Below are 18,656 nucleotides of genomic sequence, written 5' to 3'. Positions count from 1 at the left end.
ATGAAAGAACCCATCATTAGTTTATCATTACATCAATTCCAGATGTAATGATAAACTAAATATAAGAAAAATATCTCTGTATCTTATATAATAATAGCCTAATATGCTAAGGGTCCAGTTGTTAGTTCAACCAATCAAAGCATAATATGCTAATGATATGCTAAGGCCACTCAACTGCTCGCTATGATATGCACTGACCACCAGGGAGCAGATAGTAGACCATTCGCTATAATGTGCACTAAGCACCAGGAAGCAGACACTCAGACTGATAGGTTAGCTTGCTGCTGGGGTCCAGCAGATCAGGACTGAGTGAGATGGGCTGGACATGCCCTAGAGCATTCCCGTGGTTCCTCCTCCATTAGCCAACCTCCCAAATCATTCCCAGACCACAATCATGCACCTGTGGGGTCCCTCAGACTGGCCTGCATCCTCTCATAAACCGAGACCCCTCAGGGGATGTTGGAGAGTCAATTTTGGCCCAATCCCGCAGGCCAGGCTGAGGGTGCATGAAATTCATGCACTGGGCCTCTAGTATCATATAAACAGGATTGTGCCAAAGTATATTTAAAGTTGTTCATATAAAAATACAATAATTAATAAATAATATAAGAATAACCTCTTCCTTGATACAACTGTAAATACAATTTTGCCCCACCCTGTATTTAGAAAGGTTTCATTATAAAACTTATTTCATATGTTTTACTTCATCCAAGAATGGAATATTTTTTAAGTGAAAGCTTCCCCAAGCTTTAGGAGATTAATTTTCTTTTGATCTTTCAACTGGGATTACTCCTGAATCAGCTAAAGCTTAATAACTGGTGATTTCTGTGTCATTACGTCACCAATTGTCAACTGTCTTCTGAACCCAAACACAACTTAATATTACTTATTGTTATCAAAAATTAAATCATAATTACATTATCCAGAGGAAGTTCCCTAATATCATTATTTTCCTCAGTTTCCAGCACATCCTGCCTCCAACCCCTGCTCCATCAGGGGATACTGCTTTCTCTTTTCCTTCTTCTTAATTAATAAGTACACAACAGTCTAGTGTTGGACCAAAGAAAAATAAAATGAAGAAAAGGGAGACAAAAAGAATTTTATGCTAAGTAGTGAGTCAGACTCCATAATCAAGACTCATCTTTCCATAGCATGATTAGTAGACAAATAGTTGAGATGCTTTCTAATTTTTTTAAATCTCTCCCTATATAACTAATTTTTACTTAAAAGATTTTATTGTATAATTTACTTAATAGTAATGTTTATCCATTAAATACACATTGATCATCCATTTCATGAAATAAGTATTATTATAACCACCATAAGGAAGCAAATGATTTGGAAAAAACATTAAGAAACTTGTCTAGGGTATTGGGCAAATAAATGGTACTGATAGTCATTGCATTATCATTATAGATTTCTGTGTACATTAAAATGAAATCCCCCCAGAAAATGAGAAAGAGAGAATAATTAATGTAAATGTTGAGGTTATTTTCCCCCCACCATCTTCTTCTAAGGATACATGCTCTGGAGAGAAACTTAAGGCTGCTCTTCTCTCAATATTTTCTGTTTCTGCATGACTCTCAAAATTTTGCCTTGGTTGAGTCCCTTCATGCTAAAACAATATCTTACATATGTACTATTCATACTGATCACTTATTACATCTTACACCAATGTAGACTGCATATATATTATAGTATATATTAAACCATGTATTGTATATTTGCTATACAATTTAAGTGACTTTCAGGGAAGATTTTAACCTCATAATTTTTAAATCTAACTTCTTCCCATTAGGATAGGATGTCATTGTATTTTATTTTTCCTACGGTGAGGCTCTTTAGTCCAGGGTTCTCCTTAAGTCATAATTTTATCCCTCTCAGCACATTCCTTAGTGTCTTGTTCCTGGAAGGTGGTTGCTACATTTGTTCATTTATAATCATTTTAAACGGGTGCTTTCCCACCTCTTGGTAGATGGCTATCCACGGGAAGAAATTATCTATCAATGGAAGCGTAACTCTGTTGAAGTGGGTGACACAAGATCTTGGAGGCTTTATCAATTTTCATTTGTTGGACTGAGAAATACCACAGAAGTAGTGAAGACAACTTCTGGTAAGATGCATTTAAACAGAATTCTAACTGACCCTTTAAGAGCTAAAATTCTGGTCTATCTGATCCAGAAGGCTTTTCAGTAGTTGTCTACTGGTGCTTTTCAGAAAATTAAAGTCTTTTAATTTACTAGAGAAAATTATATTGGTATTCTTGTATAATAGAATATATATAAATAGATTATTTCAATCTGAAGCAAACTGAATTCAAATTGGATTAGTAAATTATTTGCTTACTTTCTTTAAGTAAGAATAGGCAGCAATTATTTAAAAAGAAAATATTAGTTATAGATATAATTCTTCTTTTAAGAAATGTTTCATAACATATTAAAATAGAAGCATTTAAAGTAATTGCACAGAAAAAAATCAATTGTGCAAAAATATAGAAAAGTGACCATGGAGAATATGGACTAATTCTCCATTCAATAAGTTAATCTTCTGAACGACTCCATCACTGGTGTATCAAATAGATTTGTGTTCAAACCCCAACTCCATCATTTACCAGCTGTTGATATTGAGAAAATTATTGAAATTCTCAGGGCATCAGTTTTCCCAGATAACCAATGTGAACAAAAAGAGCTGCAACAGGCTTACTATATGTAGGAGGAAAATAGTAAAATGCTTCTAATCTCATATATAAACCTTGTGTTCTGAGATGTCATTTATTAAGACATGTCTTTCCATAAGGTGAGCTGTTTTCTGTTGATTTACTTACATATACCTGATTTTCTCCCCCTCCCCAAATCACCCCCCCTCCCTGGAACTTGTAAGACATAGTGACACAGTTTTGTGCTGACATATGGGGAATAAGGCCTTGGTCTTTTGTACAGAAGAAAATTTAAGGCCTAATAAAAAATGGAAATTTAGCATTCTACCTTCATAAAAACCAACCTCAAATTCAAAGAGCTATCTGGCCCTCACATTGTTATTGGTATTTTCAGATTTTTCCTAAATACTCTTTTATTTTGAAAAAGGAACCCAAATGAGGGTTAAAGAATTGCTCAAATACATATTTTTTAAAAGGGCTTTCTACTCCATTATTCACTAAAAAGCCTGACCATCAAGTACTAGAACAGTGTTTCATTTCATGCCAAAAAAAGATTCAGGATTGCCTTAGAAGTAAAATCTTCCATCTGTGGAAGGAAGAACATGTGTAAAAATAATCTCCAAGTCTGCACACTTCCAGAATGTGAAATTGAACATCAAGTTCTGTTGTATGTTCATATCTATAATTATTTCAGCACCCTAAAACAGAACCTACAAAGTCATGACTATCCAATCTTTTGTTCAGTCATTTGAGCTGAGTTGCATTAAAACCAAAAGGTGGTGAGGAAGGGCCTAACATCAGCCCCTTCCCACTGTCTCATATTGAGGATGATCTAGTATTTAATGTCTCTTAAGAGATGCTGCCAAAAGTAAGTCATCCACTTACTGAGAGCAGAGCAAGAAACATCATCCAGGTGTCACAAAGCTACTAGTCTTCCTAGGGAAATCAAAGCAATACTGCATTCAGATCAGATTTGATACTGAGTAGCATCATCTAATTGATCACTTCTACTTAATGCAAATTTTAATATATTAGTTAGCCTTTGCATTGGTCTTCTTGTCCATTCCGTGCTCTTGCTGGTTTGTATTTTGTGGGCAGTCCTGTTGTACAGTTGCCTCTGTGAAGAGGGCTGAACTGAAACTGAACACGAATGCCGAGAGGCAGCCTGATTCTTGTGACAGTTGATTTTGTAATGACTGGAATTTTCCACATGCTCTTTTGTTTGATGCCTGATGTCATTCGTTTCTTTTCAAGCATAGCTACATAATTAGTTAACATCTACCGTTATGCTAACAACAATCTTGGAATATCAAGAATAATATCTAGTTCTAGTCCTTTTTCATCTTAACCATTTATTGCAATGTGGTTTTCTCCTAGACTTATAAGAAATGTTTTCCTTTAAGAGCCTCTGTGGGAATATTGCTTGAACTGGTACTTAGTTTACTGTAGGGAATTTCTAAACTTCAGTCATTCAAGCCTATCTTTCATGACTTTATTAAGCCAAGTGACTCTACTGCTGGTTCCTTAGTATTTTTTTCTTTAAATTGGTTCATTGTTTTTAGTTATATGCTTTTTAAAGAAAAGTTCATATTAGGGCCATAATTATAAACTAGAAGCATTTGATATAAATAGAAATTTGTATCAAAATTTCATTAAAAATGTTTTTATATTTTTTTAAATGTTCTTAAATGTTAAGTGCATATACATTTGTGTTCCCCAGACTCGGAATATGTTGAAAAAGAAACAGAAAGAGAGGTATTAGAAAACACAACAACAGGAAAATGCAGCTACTACGAAAGTAAAAACATACTTGATGTAAACAGGACAGAGAGAGCATTTCATAGGAAATAATTTTCTCACCATGGAGAAAACCCATGCACCCACCACCCGGATCATCTCCTACCACCAGCTGATCTGTATCACACTTGATTAAAACATTGTCTTGGTGACAGTTTGATAAAACTTGAAGAATATCTTTAATCCATAGTCAATACATCAAAACAGATTATGGGTCCATAATTTCTTCTCCAATCATCATGTCTTCCTGGTTAGTCTATATCTGGAAATAGCGAGCCAGGCATGAACACTCAAAGAGTCACATCTCTGCCTCCCACACCTAATGAATCATGAAGGCGCTTATGAAATATCTTGTGTAACTGTCCTCTTTTAGTTGCCATTGCCATTATCTTAGTTCACAATGCCGTCTGTTATCATCTGGACTGCGTTGGTAGCCTATAAAGTCCTTCCCTGTTTTCAATCTCTTCTACAATCTATTGTTTACTTATTAACCATAAAAGCTAGCATGTACTGAATACTAACTACATGCACCATAGCAAACATTTTACATAAATGACTTACTTTAATTCTCATAATCACAGTCATAGTTACTATCATTAACACTGACAGTAACACTGTGGGTGAGGAAACTGAGACGCCTAGAGTTTCATTGACGAGCAAGGATCATTATGAAAGATGGGATATAAATTCAAGAGGCTTATTGGCAGACTCAGGCTCTTCATCACTACACTGTGTTACCCCCACCATGGCCCAGGCGCAATTTGCACCTTTTCTCAAGAATCCAGTACATTTCATGAAGCACAAGTTATTGTTCCTAATATGTGAGCACCTGATCTCAAGAACTTCCCAGCTTTGTTTTGTATAATTTGCCAGCATGTGATAAAACTAATCAGTTATGTTTTCTTGACTATAACTAGCCAATCTCACTGAATCTCAGCCTCCTTTCTCTTTTAAATGGTTTCCCCACTCATCCCTTCTTTGTGACTTTAAGGTTTAAATAAACAGCATCTCCTCAGTGAGGCCTCCACTCACCCTCTCACCAAAACAAAGTAAAACAATTTTTAAGAATGCGCACCCTTGGAGTCAAGCAGCTCATGTTTTAATACTGTCCTTCCTGTATACACGATTTAATATAATTTAGTTCAATAATATTGCTGGGTTGCTCTGAGGATTAAGGTACTCCATTAAAATGCTGAAAACTGTCTAGCACATACAATGTCTCAGTATATGAAAGGCATTATCATCATCATTATCCCATTAATTCCCCTCACAGCATTTTCACCCACCATATAAAGTCATAATTTCTGCTTAATGTTGCTGGGCATTCATTTTTCTCCTTTTCTATCTCATCACTCCAAAAATTACCATATTTATGATGCTTTTAGCACATAGCTTGCCAAGAGTTGTTGTTAATTAATAGATAAATAGAACTGATTGTTTATGACAACTATATGTATAAAACTGTACATTTTTCCCTCAATTTAATAAACAAGGCAGGATCCTAATGTGTATTTTTCTATCACTCAATGATTATTCTAAAGTAGAAGACTGTTCTTTTTGGTCATGCTCCCATTTCTAGTTCATTAAATTATCTAACTCAATGTTTAGTATCAAGCAGAACTTTGTTCCTTCATATTTTCAATGTGAAATGTGGGCTAGAAAAGAGGGAAAATTAGTTTTATAGGGGAACCTATGTTTTTAGGATCCAAATGCCATCTCAATGATTTAAAAATAATGTATCCCAATCTCCCATCTTACCTAATAATAGACAAATGAGTAAATTGACCATACCTTCGCTACCCCACCAGCCAATCAGGAGTGATATGCAAATTAAACTAACAAATATGGGGTTAATTTGCATACAGAGGTGCTGAGATACCAGGGTGGGCAGGATGCTTTTGTCATCTCCATGGCAAGGACACAGGCATTCCGCCCTACAACTGGTCTCTCAGGACCTCTGGGCAGCATGGTAAGGCAGGACTGGAGTGGAAAGAGGTGGCTCCAGGGCTGGGCCAGAGTGGAAAGGTAATGCTGGCAGCCAGGGAAAGGAAGGCCCATTCTAGCATGAATCTTCGTGCATCAGGCTTCTAGTATTAAATATTACATCCCAGTCTTCCCATATAAAAATGCCATTAAAACTTCCATATTGTGGCCCTGGTCAGGTAGTTCAGTTGGTTAGAGCATCATCCTCGTAAGCCAACATTGTGGGTTCAGTTTCCAGTCAGTGAACATACAAGAATCAAGCAATGAATTCATAAATATGTAAAACGACAAATCTCTCTCTCTCCCCCATCCTTCCTCTCTCTCTAAAAGTCAATGAATAAAAATGTAAACTCCCATATTGTCTTTAGCAATGCAAACATCAGCATTTCATGAAACATCTTCATAATTTTTGTTTTTTACAAACCCATGTACATTAACTATTATTTACTTCCTTTTTGTCTTTAACATCTTTTTTACTTAGATTCCACATCCTAGTTATATTTTCTTGGTTTCCAATGCAAGAAATACATAAATGTTAAAAAGTTCACATACACTAAATTCATCTTACTTTCCAACAGCAACATGTAGACCACAACTTTAGAAAAGTCAGCTCCATGAATAAGTCCCTGTTCACTCCTTGATTCCTAACCTTTCGTACTATTCTCCCACCTTCCTTCCCTTTTCTGTGTAAGTTATACTCCAGGTCTTTGTGCCCAATTTGCCTTATTTAATACAAAGCTCAGTCCAAACTTCTCTGCTTATGTCAGGGTATATACTAGTATACTGATCAAATAATTCAAATAACTCTCCAAATAGGAAAAAATTAAAAAGCTCCCATCTTCTAAGCTGTATTGTTTTTTTAAGAATTAAGAGGCTTATAGTTTCTTTTTAGAATGTTTCTCGGTTATTGTTTGTTTTTGTTTTTTTAGAGAGGAAGAGAGAAATATCAATAATGAGATAGACTCACTGATTGGTTGCCTCCTGTACACTAAGGATCGGGCCCCCAACATGGGATATGCCTGACCAGGAATAGAACAGTGACCTCCAGCCGAAACCAGTTTGGTTCATAGGATAGAGGGTCGGTCTGCGGACTGAAAGGTCCCAGGTTCGATTCTGGTCAAGGGCATGTACATTGGTTGCAGGCACATCCCCTGTAGGGGGCGTGCAGGAGGCAGCTGGTTGATGTTTCTCTCTCATCAACATTTCTAGCTCTCTATCCCTCTCCCTTCCTCTCTGTGGAAAATCAATAAAATATAATAAATTTTTAAAAAAAAAAAAACAACAGTGACCTCCAGTGCATAGGTGGATGCTCAACCACTGATCCATGCCAGCTAGGCCAGGCTGTATTTTAATTAAGATGATTTTTACTCATTATTGAAGTGAACTAGTTGGAAGAAATAAAAATGAAATTTTTAAAAAGATACACATTAATGGTAATTTTTTCCACTGAAGATGTTGAAAGAAAATAAATTAGGAACCTAAGTGATAAGAAGTAAATAACTACAGCATAAATCCTAGAATCTCCCAGCACTTCTAAGTCACGGTAAGTTGTAAGCCCATTTTAGCCAATAGTAAACTTTTCAAATTACTTGAAGCAGCATACTATCTTAAAATAAGTCAGTGGAAGACTGCATAATAATATAGTGTTGTTTTCTTTAAGCTTTAATTTAGAGAAATTAGTATGGTTTCAGGAGAAGAAAATGTATAAATTATATAAAGAGAGTTGAGCCTCTAACAGCCATGGGAAGAACCTTAAGATGAAAGTTTATTTTCTTAAAATATATTTTTAGTTATTTCAGAGAGGAAGGGAGAATAAGAGAAAAATAGAAACATCAGTATTGAGAGAGAATCATTGATTGGCTGCCTCTTTTATGCCCCCCTCTCAGGAGGGAGGCTGCAACCCAGAAATCAAACTATGACCTTCTGGTTCATAGGTCAATGCTCAACCACTGAGGCATGCCAGCTGGGCGAAATTTTCTTATTTTTAAAATAAATGCATTTGACTAGATACCCCTTTAAAGTCTTTGTTCTTAGAGCTACCCATAACCTCTGATGCAACCAAGGTCACACAATACATGTATAATGTAGGAGAATTTTCTTTATAAATTAATGTTCTCCTAAAATGTTTTCCTTCATTAACTTTTCAACATGTTTTTAAAGCAAGTCTAATGCAAAACTCCATTAAGTTTTTAATTTAGGGGGAATGACACCCTTTTTTCTCTCTATTTATATATACCCAAATATTTTTGTTATTTTCTTTCAGTTGCAATATTCATATATGACATTTAAGAATCTCACATTGGAATTTTTAAGTTCCAAGGTTTTTCTGGCATTACCCACTGGAAATAGGAGTTGGAAGATAGAGGTTGCATAGAGAAGTCCTATTAAAATTTGGAAAATGTTTGGTGTAGAGGTGACCTGTTTCATTTCGGCTTACATTCCATTGGCAAGAACTAGTTGCATGTTCTGACAAGATAAAATGGGGCTGGAACGTGTAGCTCATTTGTGTGCTATTATAGGAAGGGACAATGGGTTTTATAACTTCCTAACATCTGTGCAACATGCATGATATCATTTTTATTTCTCTCAACAAACTTCTAAGAAAGATTTGCCAGATGAAGCAACTTAAGTTGATAGGGGCTAAGTAATTTCTCCAAGGATATTCAATAAAATAGTTATTTATCCAGATCCAAATTAGATTAAAAGATGAATTAATTGAAAGTTATTTCTAAGCTTTATAAGAGCTAATTTTACAAAGGCAAATGAAAGAACCTCTCTTAATATGACAAATGCATGCAGGCATCAACTAAATGTTAACTTGTAGAAATAGCAATTATATTTACACATAGAAATAAGATCAAGTGAGAAACAATTAAGCAATGATATTTTTTTTTTCATTTTTCCAAAACATGTTTACTGCATATGAGATGTTATCATTCACTTGCTAAGTAGACCTAAGGGTTACCACCCAAATCTGGACTTTATGAACTGTTGGATCCACTGTATTTGTATAAAATTTTTCTCCAAAGAGAAATCTCATCAGAAATAAAACACAATAAAAGGTTTGCATGACTGTATTTACAGTAGTTCCGAGGATTAGTATCTTATTTTTACAGTCTATCAAAATCAACCAGATGGAAATAACATTAATTTTTATCCAAGTTTTTGGTGTTTCCTAACTCAATTAAAAATCTCATTTTTCTGTGTTCAAAAGACACATTCATCAGTGTGATTGATATAATAGAACCCTCCTGTCCAGCTGCTACCCCAAAATAAATGTAAAACAGTGTTTTTAAAAAAATATAGAAATGTGAGTGAAATTATGGAGACCGAATGAATCTACAGACACCATGTTGTGTATTCAGCTCATTTCTTTTACTCTATTTGACACAATCGAATAATTTCCTCATCTTAGTTTTGCATTTTCAGAAAAGAATGCTCTCCAGCATTGAGATATGTAAATTTAAGCATGTCAGAGACTGTAATGGGCAGTGAATAGCAATAAGGAAAATAATTTTCATTTTTTAAAACAAATTTCTTTCTTCAAAAGGAAGCTATTATGAGGATCATAGCACATAGCAGTATTTAACAGACCAGGAAAGAATTTACTGGGTATACAAACTAGGACTGACCAGAATTTGTTTACCACCCTCATCTGCCAATCCTGTAATCTACTGGGTTTAGAAAATCAATTAGTACATTCAATAAGGCAGAAAAGTTCAAAGAAAAGAGATTGACAAATATGTTAAACATGACTTACGGTAGTATAAATATTTTTTGTTTACTTTTATGAATGTGGGTGTTTCTGCTATTCAAAAATTGACAATGCTTCACATTTAACAAATAAATCACATCATAAATGTATAATTGTTCACATTTGTCTTCCTATGTACCCACCCCAAATTAACTGCTTCTGCTATAAACCATCTTTCAGAACTATGACAAAAATAAATCCTAACAAGAAGTGTTTTTTGAAATTACAGTTCTCCTATCCCCACCACAAACCTAATTGTTTTACCCATAATTGCTTTTCTACCAGCAATATATCTTTATTTATGAATACTGAAGTACAATAAGTGGTATTGCTGATAATATGAAAGCTGCAATTTAAAAGAAAACTGAGTTCACTGGAATAATTTCCAAAAACAATTTTTAATCTTCCTACACTCATATTACTTACAGTATCACACACCTTGTTTTCCATCATTATATCTATTGTTCATTGCTTCATATATTATAATATAAAATGAAATGTGTAATTCATGGGCTGTGTAAGAGCTACTTGTTAACGAGATAAGAGATAATGCAATTATGGACAGAAATTGTAACCACCTAATAATTGCTTTTCTTAGTTGGTGGTTTCTTACTAAGATTAGTGACAGAGACTAAAGTTATACTAATATAAAAATAAAAATTAGGGCTAAATCTTGAAGATCAAGCCCAATTTTAATTTTACTTACAACAAACTTACTCCAAAGAGACAAAGTTGCTTATAGTAAATTGTCTAACTCTAGCCTAGATCACCGATCATTAGACAAGGACAGAGTTAAATTTTATTTATTTTAGTCAACATTGAACAATTGGGAAAATTTGCATGGGAATTTTAAACATCTTTCCATTGTCAACATTGGGGTCTTCACTGGCATTTGAAAATGATTGGGCAGAGCAGAATTGTGACCTGCCCCAATAGGTAAGGCACAATCTTGGGTTTCCCAGAGTCCCTACCACTTCCTGTTGTATTTTCAGGGCTATATGTCTTTCTTCTTAAATAACTATTTCCTTATTTTAGAAAATTATGTGCCTCTATCTCTTCCTAAAAATAGGGAAAATGAAAGATGAGATCAAATGAGAAAACATATGTGTATGTGAAAATAGTTTTCCCTTTCATAGACAAAGGGAGTTTCTATCATGAAACCATGCTCTAAGAGATGAATATGATATTTATTACTCAACCAAGGCTTGCCTGAGAATATATAATGAGTTACAGAGAAGTGCTAGAACCTGGCTGACCTAGGTTTCACTTGATTTTTACATTCCAAAACTGGGTTTATTTATCATAACTGTCTAGTACATACAATTCAAATTGACTTTAAGTTCATTCACATTAGCTATGTGATCAACTTTCATGGAAGATGGACTTAAAGTAAATATATAATTCTGAAGTTTCCTATATAAACATCTGTGCATCTAGCCTTCTCTGTGTTTTGCTTTTTCAGTCCACATCCAAGCAACCAAAAGCTTTGTTGCAATTTTCCTGCACATTACTGATTAGCAGTTTCGTATAGCCAATTAACACTTTTCCCATTATACTTTTTTGAAGATGAATACTATTACAGTTATCATTATGTAATAAATCCCTGTTCTCCATTTTCTTTGATAAAATGAGATAGCTGGACATAAAGCAAAAGACTCTGACTGCTTTTTAAGAGTGGCCTTTGAGGTTGTGCTACCTTATAGGTGAGTGACCTTGAACTAGTGATTTTTCTCTCTTGCCCTTTAATTTCTTCATCTCAAAATAAAACAACAGACTAGATTTAAATTGAAGGTTGTTTTTGCCACTGAAATGTTATGTTGTTTTTCCTTATATCGATATTTAGCAGCTCTGTGAAAAGCAAACTTCCGGTGGATATTTAGGTTTGCTATATCCCCATGAGTTCCTAACAGAAATTTCCTCTGGTTTTCTGATTCTATGGAACTCATAAATTTAACAGATCTATTTTATCTATCTTGTATAGAGAACTTTGGTGGCAACTGTGGGAGCAAGAGGCCCAGGGTGTTGCCATAGAGATGGTTGATAAGTTAGTTAAGATCTGAAAAATGAATTTGTCACAGGAAAAATAGGCCTGCTGTGGGTATGAGGAACAAGGGTGGATGTCAAGTGAATTTACTGTGAATGAGAAATTGATAGAGGGTCAGGATAGGACAATTATTATGACAATGCTTTCAAAAGGAGAAAGGACAGTAATTAGGACCCTAAATAGAGAGAATACTTGTAATCAGCAGAGATTAGCATAATCTTATTTTATTTTTAAAAGCTTAATTACATAAGTTTGACGGAAATATATATGCTGTGAATTGGCAATCCATTAAAGTAGTACTGATGCTATCCTAGCTGGTTTGGCTCAATGAGTAGAGCATCAGTCTTCAGGCCAAAGGGACCCAGGATGGATTTTGGTTAAGGGCAAGTATCTTAGCTGCAAGCTCCTCCCCAGTGGGGGATGGGCTCATGTAGGAGGCAACCAATGGCTGTGTCTCTCTCACACTGATGTTTCTCTCTGTCTTTCCCTCTCTCATCTACTCTCCCTAAAATTCAATGGAAAAGTATCCTGGGGTGAGTAAGGATTCACACACACACACACACACACACACACACAAAAAAACACAAAAAAAAAAAAAAAAAAACACACACACACCAAAAAACAAACAAACAAAAAAAAACAGTATTGATGATAACCCTTCTACAATAATAAGACAGACATGATGTGCCAGCATTGGTAAGCCCTTTATATAAACATTAGAAGCCCAGCACGTAAAATTACATGGCCCTGCCCATTTGCCTCCTCGTGACCAGTCTTTGGTTATTATGGCATCACAACCACTGGGTTTTTTTTATATAGATCACCTCAATAACTTTGCACAATAATTCTATAATATAATGCTCATTTTCCAGGTGAGATATTATCATATACAACCAATCTTGCAGACCTGTACCCATGGACAATAAAGACCTTGTTCAAAACCAAAGAGCAAGTTACTAAACAGACACCCATTTTCCTAACAGGTTGATTTTCCAATCCAGTGATGACATGAAAGCTAGAGCTTTTTCTGAATTTGTATTTGCAGAAAGGCTTGCCTTTGGCCATTTATCTTTATCTGTATGTAATTTGTTTTCTTTGTATTGTTATGGCATCTATTTGTCCATCTGTCTGTCTGTATATCTTTCTATTTATCATCTGTCTATCCAAAGCTGGTTGTATACAAATAAGGCAAAATTATATAGTACTGGCCAGTTTAAGCAAATAGCCCTCAAATCTCAGTAGTTTAAAACTAATATGTAATATATTGCTCTTCTCCATTTCTTTTCATTCTGTGGCTTGTGATTCTCATTGTCAAAGGGAGAAATAATTTTTAAAAATGATTTTTGAAATGTCTGCTATGATAGGCATGTGTCACTTGACACACATTCTATTTGCCAAAACAAGTCACAGGGGCAAGCAAAGGGCCACCAGGAAAAGCCTCTGTGGTATGAACTTGGTAGAAAAGATAGAAAATAGTTTGAACTACAAAATTATAACCAACATTTACCATTAGAATAATCATTTATCCTACACCTAGCCCACCTACCTAGCCACGTAGGTAAGTGTAGCTCAAGATCATATGGCAGGATGTCATCCCAGCCAGGGAAAAGAATGACTACCTGGCAAAGAAAATAGAGCCCAGGTATAACATGTCTCTCACTCTGAGAATTATCCTCTTAAAAAAAAAAATGTTTGGGGTTAGGCCTGCTTCACTTTATCAATGTCCTATAGCCATGATTCCTATTTATGTAAAATTGGCTTCAGAAGAAGAGGTGAGAAGACACAATATTAACATGAAAATGACTGTGGGGTGATAGGAACTGTCAGGTTTTATAAACATGGGCAAGATTTCCTCTGCTGTACTGCTGGGACAGCTTATTAATTACAACAAAAAACAAGTCCATAAATATTGGTCCCTTACTAAATTCAATTTTACAGATATGAGGCAGTGGTGACTTCTAGGAAACAATAAACCAGAATCATCCTCATGTCAGGAGAAAGTAATTGAACACGATTTAATAAAGAATGGCCATAAAATAATGCAGAGGTCAGTCTGTCTTGATTGCTGTTACTTTTTGCATGGAAAAAAATCCTGAATGTCCCTAACAGCCCTAGGAAAGAGTGGAGATAGAGTAGCTGCAAGTAAAATTTGTTTTATTTCATTTAGTCATAACAATGAGCTAAAATTTTAACCCTTCCTCTATGAAACATTCTTTAAATTATTTCTCTATTGACAGATGAAGTACTTTATCTATCAATAATTTAAAACATTTTCTTTTGTCCAATTATTAATAAAACTAGGATTAAACAATAGCATCTAAGTCCCCAAGCCCCTGTCTCCTTGTCATTGTGTAAGACTAATCCTATATAATAAAAGGGTAATACACAAATCCACCAAACAGGGAATGATCAGTCGCTATGATGTGCACCAACCACCAGGGGTCAGACACTCAAGACAGGAGCTTCCCCCTGGTGGTCAGTGCAATCAGCCACAAGCTGGGCTGACAGCTGACATGCACAGCAGCAGTGGCAGGGAGCCTCTCTGGCCTCTGCAGAAGCACTAAAGATGTCCAATAGCAGCTCAGGCCCACTCCCTGCAGGGACATCCCCTGAGGATTCCTGGACTGCAAGAGGGTGCCTTCTAGGCTGAAGGAATCCCATCCTCCAGTGCACAAATTTTGTGCACCAGGCCTCTAGTCTAATTTTAACAAGGGACTTCCATTTCACTGGCCCCCACTGGACAAGTCAGTAGTAGGAGGTATTTTGGTCCTAGAAATCTGCTACTATTAATTATTAATCTATACACAGAGAAATCATGTTGATAATGACTTGATGTTGATTTGTGGGTGTTAAAGCCAGCTTTTATTGAGCATGTTACATCTATGTGAGACACTGTGCTAGGTGCTTTTCAAAGATTCATGTAAACATGCAGCAGAGTTAAAAAAGATGACGTATGTCTACTTCTATGCTTTCTGGAAAACCTTGGCGCATTCGATGCTTTCTGTAGGATAAACGGCATGTGCTTTAGTATTTTTCATAGTAGCTTGGAAATTTAAATTATTAGTTACAATATCATGGAGTCTGAAAGAAAAGCTTTAATATTTCTTAAAATCCAGTTTCACTCCCAGGCCTGCCTCTAACTTGTTGGCATCACCTTGATTAAATTATTTTCATCCCTGGTGCATCAGCTTCTTGTCAGTAAGGTATACATGACAATAGCAGGCGTCTTTTCTCAGACAGGTGTAGAGAGAGTCAAATCAGACAATGGATGTGAAAATGATTTATAACAAAGCATCATCATCATCATCATCACTTTTTTACTAATTATCTATAAGGCTCCTGGAAATCTGATGTCTAAAGCCTTGGAGTTAAGACTTAAGATATGTCTATTCTAATAAAAGAGTAATATGCTAATTAGACTGGGAAGGAGAACTTCTGGACATCCTTCTGGACAAAGCCATGGTGGCAGGGCCAAGGCAGAGGTGGTTAGGGGTGATCAGGACAGTGGGGGGACAGTTGGGGTGAGCAGGCTGGCAGGGGGCATTTGGAGGTGATCAGGCCAGCAGGTAGAGTGGTCAGGGGCAATCAGGCAGGCAGGCAGGCAGGCATGTGAGTGGTTAGGAGCCAGCAGTTCCGGATTGCAAGAGAGATATTCGATTGCTAGGTTAGGCCTGATCACTCAGAAATCGGGCCTAAACTGGCAGATGGACATCGCCTGAGGGGTCCCAGATTAGAGAAAGTGTAGGCTGTGCTGAGGGACACACCCCATGCACTAATTTTGTGCACCGGGCCATATAAATATATTTTATATACATATAAAATAGAGAAATATGCAAATTAGCCAGGATGCCATAACGTCACAACCAAACAACAGGGACCTGAGGCTACATGGTGCCTGGCTGGGGAAAAGGACCTCCCACCCCATGGGGCTTGACGGAGACCTCAGACCGTGCCCCAACCCCAGCACCAAGCTGGGAAATCTCAGGCCACACCCCCTCACCCCAGTGCCAGGCCGGGGGATCTCAGGCTATACCCCCTGCTCTGCGGGGATTGACTGGAGACTTCAGGCCATGTCCCCCACCTGGCAGAGTTTGACAGGGGACCTCAGGATGTGCCCTCTGCCTGGCAGGGCTTGACAAGGGGCCTTAGGCTGCGCCCTGCACCCTGGTGCCAGGCTGAGAGATCTCATGCCATGCCCCCCGCCTGGCGGGGTGGACAAGGGACCTGAGATTGTGCCCCCTTCCCAGCGCTGGGCTGGGGGATCTGACGGGCTTGATGAGGGTGGGGCTGGTCTGGGTCTCATCCAATGGGAGTAGGGCCAGCCAGGTCTAAGTCTCCTGCATTTTCAAAGCATGTGCAGGTAGTGGATGGGGACTTGACTCTAGGTCCCATGGCACACTCCAGACTCTAACAGGAGGGAGATTTTCATATACATTTTACTTATTTTCTTTCCTCTTTGACATACATATATATACTAATGTTTGTGCCAGTAAGGAAATGAAGACTTGAAAAAAAAAATGAATCATTTATCCCAGCTCCAGAAGGAGCAGGCTGGGAGTGTGACTCGGGTTCTGTTCTCATTTTGGGTACTGTGATCAGATTTTGTCATTAGCACTTCATGAGAATAACAATCCAATAACAATCAGAGGAATTATTAAAGCAACACAGAAGGTAAACTTCTGATATATATATTGGGCAGGGGGATTGCTATTTTTTAAAAAAAATCAAGGCTGAATTTGGAAATGAAATGGTAAATAAAGTTACATACAAAGGGAGACGGAAGAATGGATTCTGCAGTCCCTAGGACTAATGCATTGTCATCTCATGCCAAGAAGGAACCTGTAGCATTTGACAGTTTTGAAGTCCCTAGGGGTTTGCAAGAGAACTGAGCAGGGCTAATCTCAGCCCTTTAACTTTTCTGGGACTGAAATATTAAACCTTTACATGAGGAATGTAGGGTGCAAACATAGAATTCAGGTAGCATTTTAGAAACACATTTTAAGAGAAGCCTGCTTTCATTTTGACACACTGAGTGCAGTCTCCTGCCTCTAAGAGGGGATGCAAGAAGCATTACCAAACTTTGTATGAGTGCTAGGCTCTGTTCTGGTTGGCATGAGAGAAACAAGTGCTTAGTTCTTTAAAACTGATGGCCTCATTGAACATTTCTCTCAGGATAATTGCTGTTTATTTTAAGGTAATACAGTTAGTCAATGAAATAATGAATAACATGATTTATTTATTGAAAGCAAATGGCAGAACTGCACATGGCAATTTCTATAAAGTATATCTCTTAATCCCCATAAAAAACTCCAAGTAGATATGATTACTAACTTCTTTGAGAGAGAACAAACTGTAACTCAAGGAAATTAGGTACCCAGTCCAAGCCGTGACATTCAGTCAGAGAAATAGAGGGTCCGAAATCAGAGCAAACCAGGTTCTTAAACATTCTGCTCTGTACATTTCCTTCATGAGGATGTCTTGGGTGAGGGAGAGGGGTGAAGAGATGGGGGGAAATGATTCTGCAGTGATGATGTACCTTAAAAGCACTATAATCCGAGACCAGCAAGCCTAAAAGGCACATGTCAAAATGCGACTAGTTTTTGCTAAATGCAGTTTCAACAGTGCTGCTCCAGTTTCTATCTCGTTCCCTCACCATATGGTAACTAATGAAAAGAAACATTGAAAAGGTCGCCTCACAGGCACCTGAATGTGTCGGTTTCCTTTTGTTTGAGAGGCTTATTTACTGTTGAATTTCAGCAACTCTCAGAATAGTCAGATAAGCAGTATAGGATGCATGCAAATTAGTGGGCAAACCCACTCAAAACGTACTGGACAGAAGAAATGTTATCTTCATTGTTTTCTTCTAACTGGCTCAGGATTTTTATTGCTCTAAAGAAAATGTACCTCACTTCATTAAAAAGAAAAATTAAAGATATTTTTTGCTATTGAAATAGTAAATAGTGTCAATGTTATTTCTCTCTCTCAATGACCCCAGGGCAGTGGGTGTTAATACAGCCATTTAACAAATGAAAAATAAAAATAGAGGGTCACAAAGGAGGTGTAAGCTGCCCAAGGTCACAGGTCTAATGAGTGGGTCAGACTCAGTTCAGATCGCAAAGCCCGCCTGTATACATCTGTGCACTGTGGCTCCGCTCGACCGAAGGAAGCCCTGGCTAGCTCCTCTCTCTGATATCAACTGAGTTCATTTCACTGTGATTCATTCAGGACCTCCCATGTTTCAGCACCGTTATTAGGGTCCAAGGCGATAAATTAAACATGGTTCTTGCCCTTGAGCAGCTGACAGTCTAATGGGATGACAATGAGCTGTATCTAAGTGAATTTTAAATAATTTTACATGAATCTCTGTGACAAACCTAATGAAGCATCATGCACAGAAACTCATACTTTTTACTGCACCAGAG

At 36.9% G+C, this 18,656-nt stretch overlaps 1 protein-coding gene across 2 annotated transcripts in view; it reads left to right on the top strand.

Moving 5' to 3' along the window:
* The window catches only part of GABRG2 (gamma-aminobutyric acid type A receptor subunit gamma2), an 81,834-nt gene that overhangs the window by 32,897 nt on the left and 30,281 nt on the right, over positions 1 to 18,656 (top strand). For both annotated transcript variants that reach the window (XM_036424533.2, XM_036424532.2), the window contains exon 6: positions 1,976 to 2,113. In XM_036424533.2, the coding sequence (XP_036280426.1) occupies positions 1,976 to 2,113 (138 nt within the window). The remainder of the gene's footprint in view (positions 1 to 1,975; positions 2,114 to 18,656) is intronic.

The sequence above is a fragment of the Pipistrellus kuhlii genome, unplaced genomic scaffold (assembly GCF_014108245.1).
Source record: "Pipistrellus kuhlii isolate mPipKuh1 unplaced genomic scaffold, mPipKuh1.p scaffold_m20_p_8, whole genome shotgun sequence".
Lineage (NCBI taxonomy): Eukaryota > Metazoa > Chordata > Mammalia > Chiroptera > Vespertilionidae > Pipistrellus > Pipistrellus kuhlii.
This window is presented reverse-complemented; position numbering and strand designations above follow the sequence as displayed.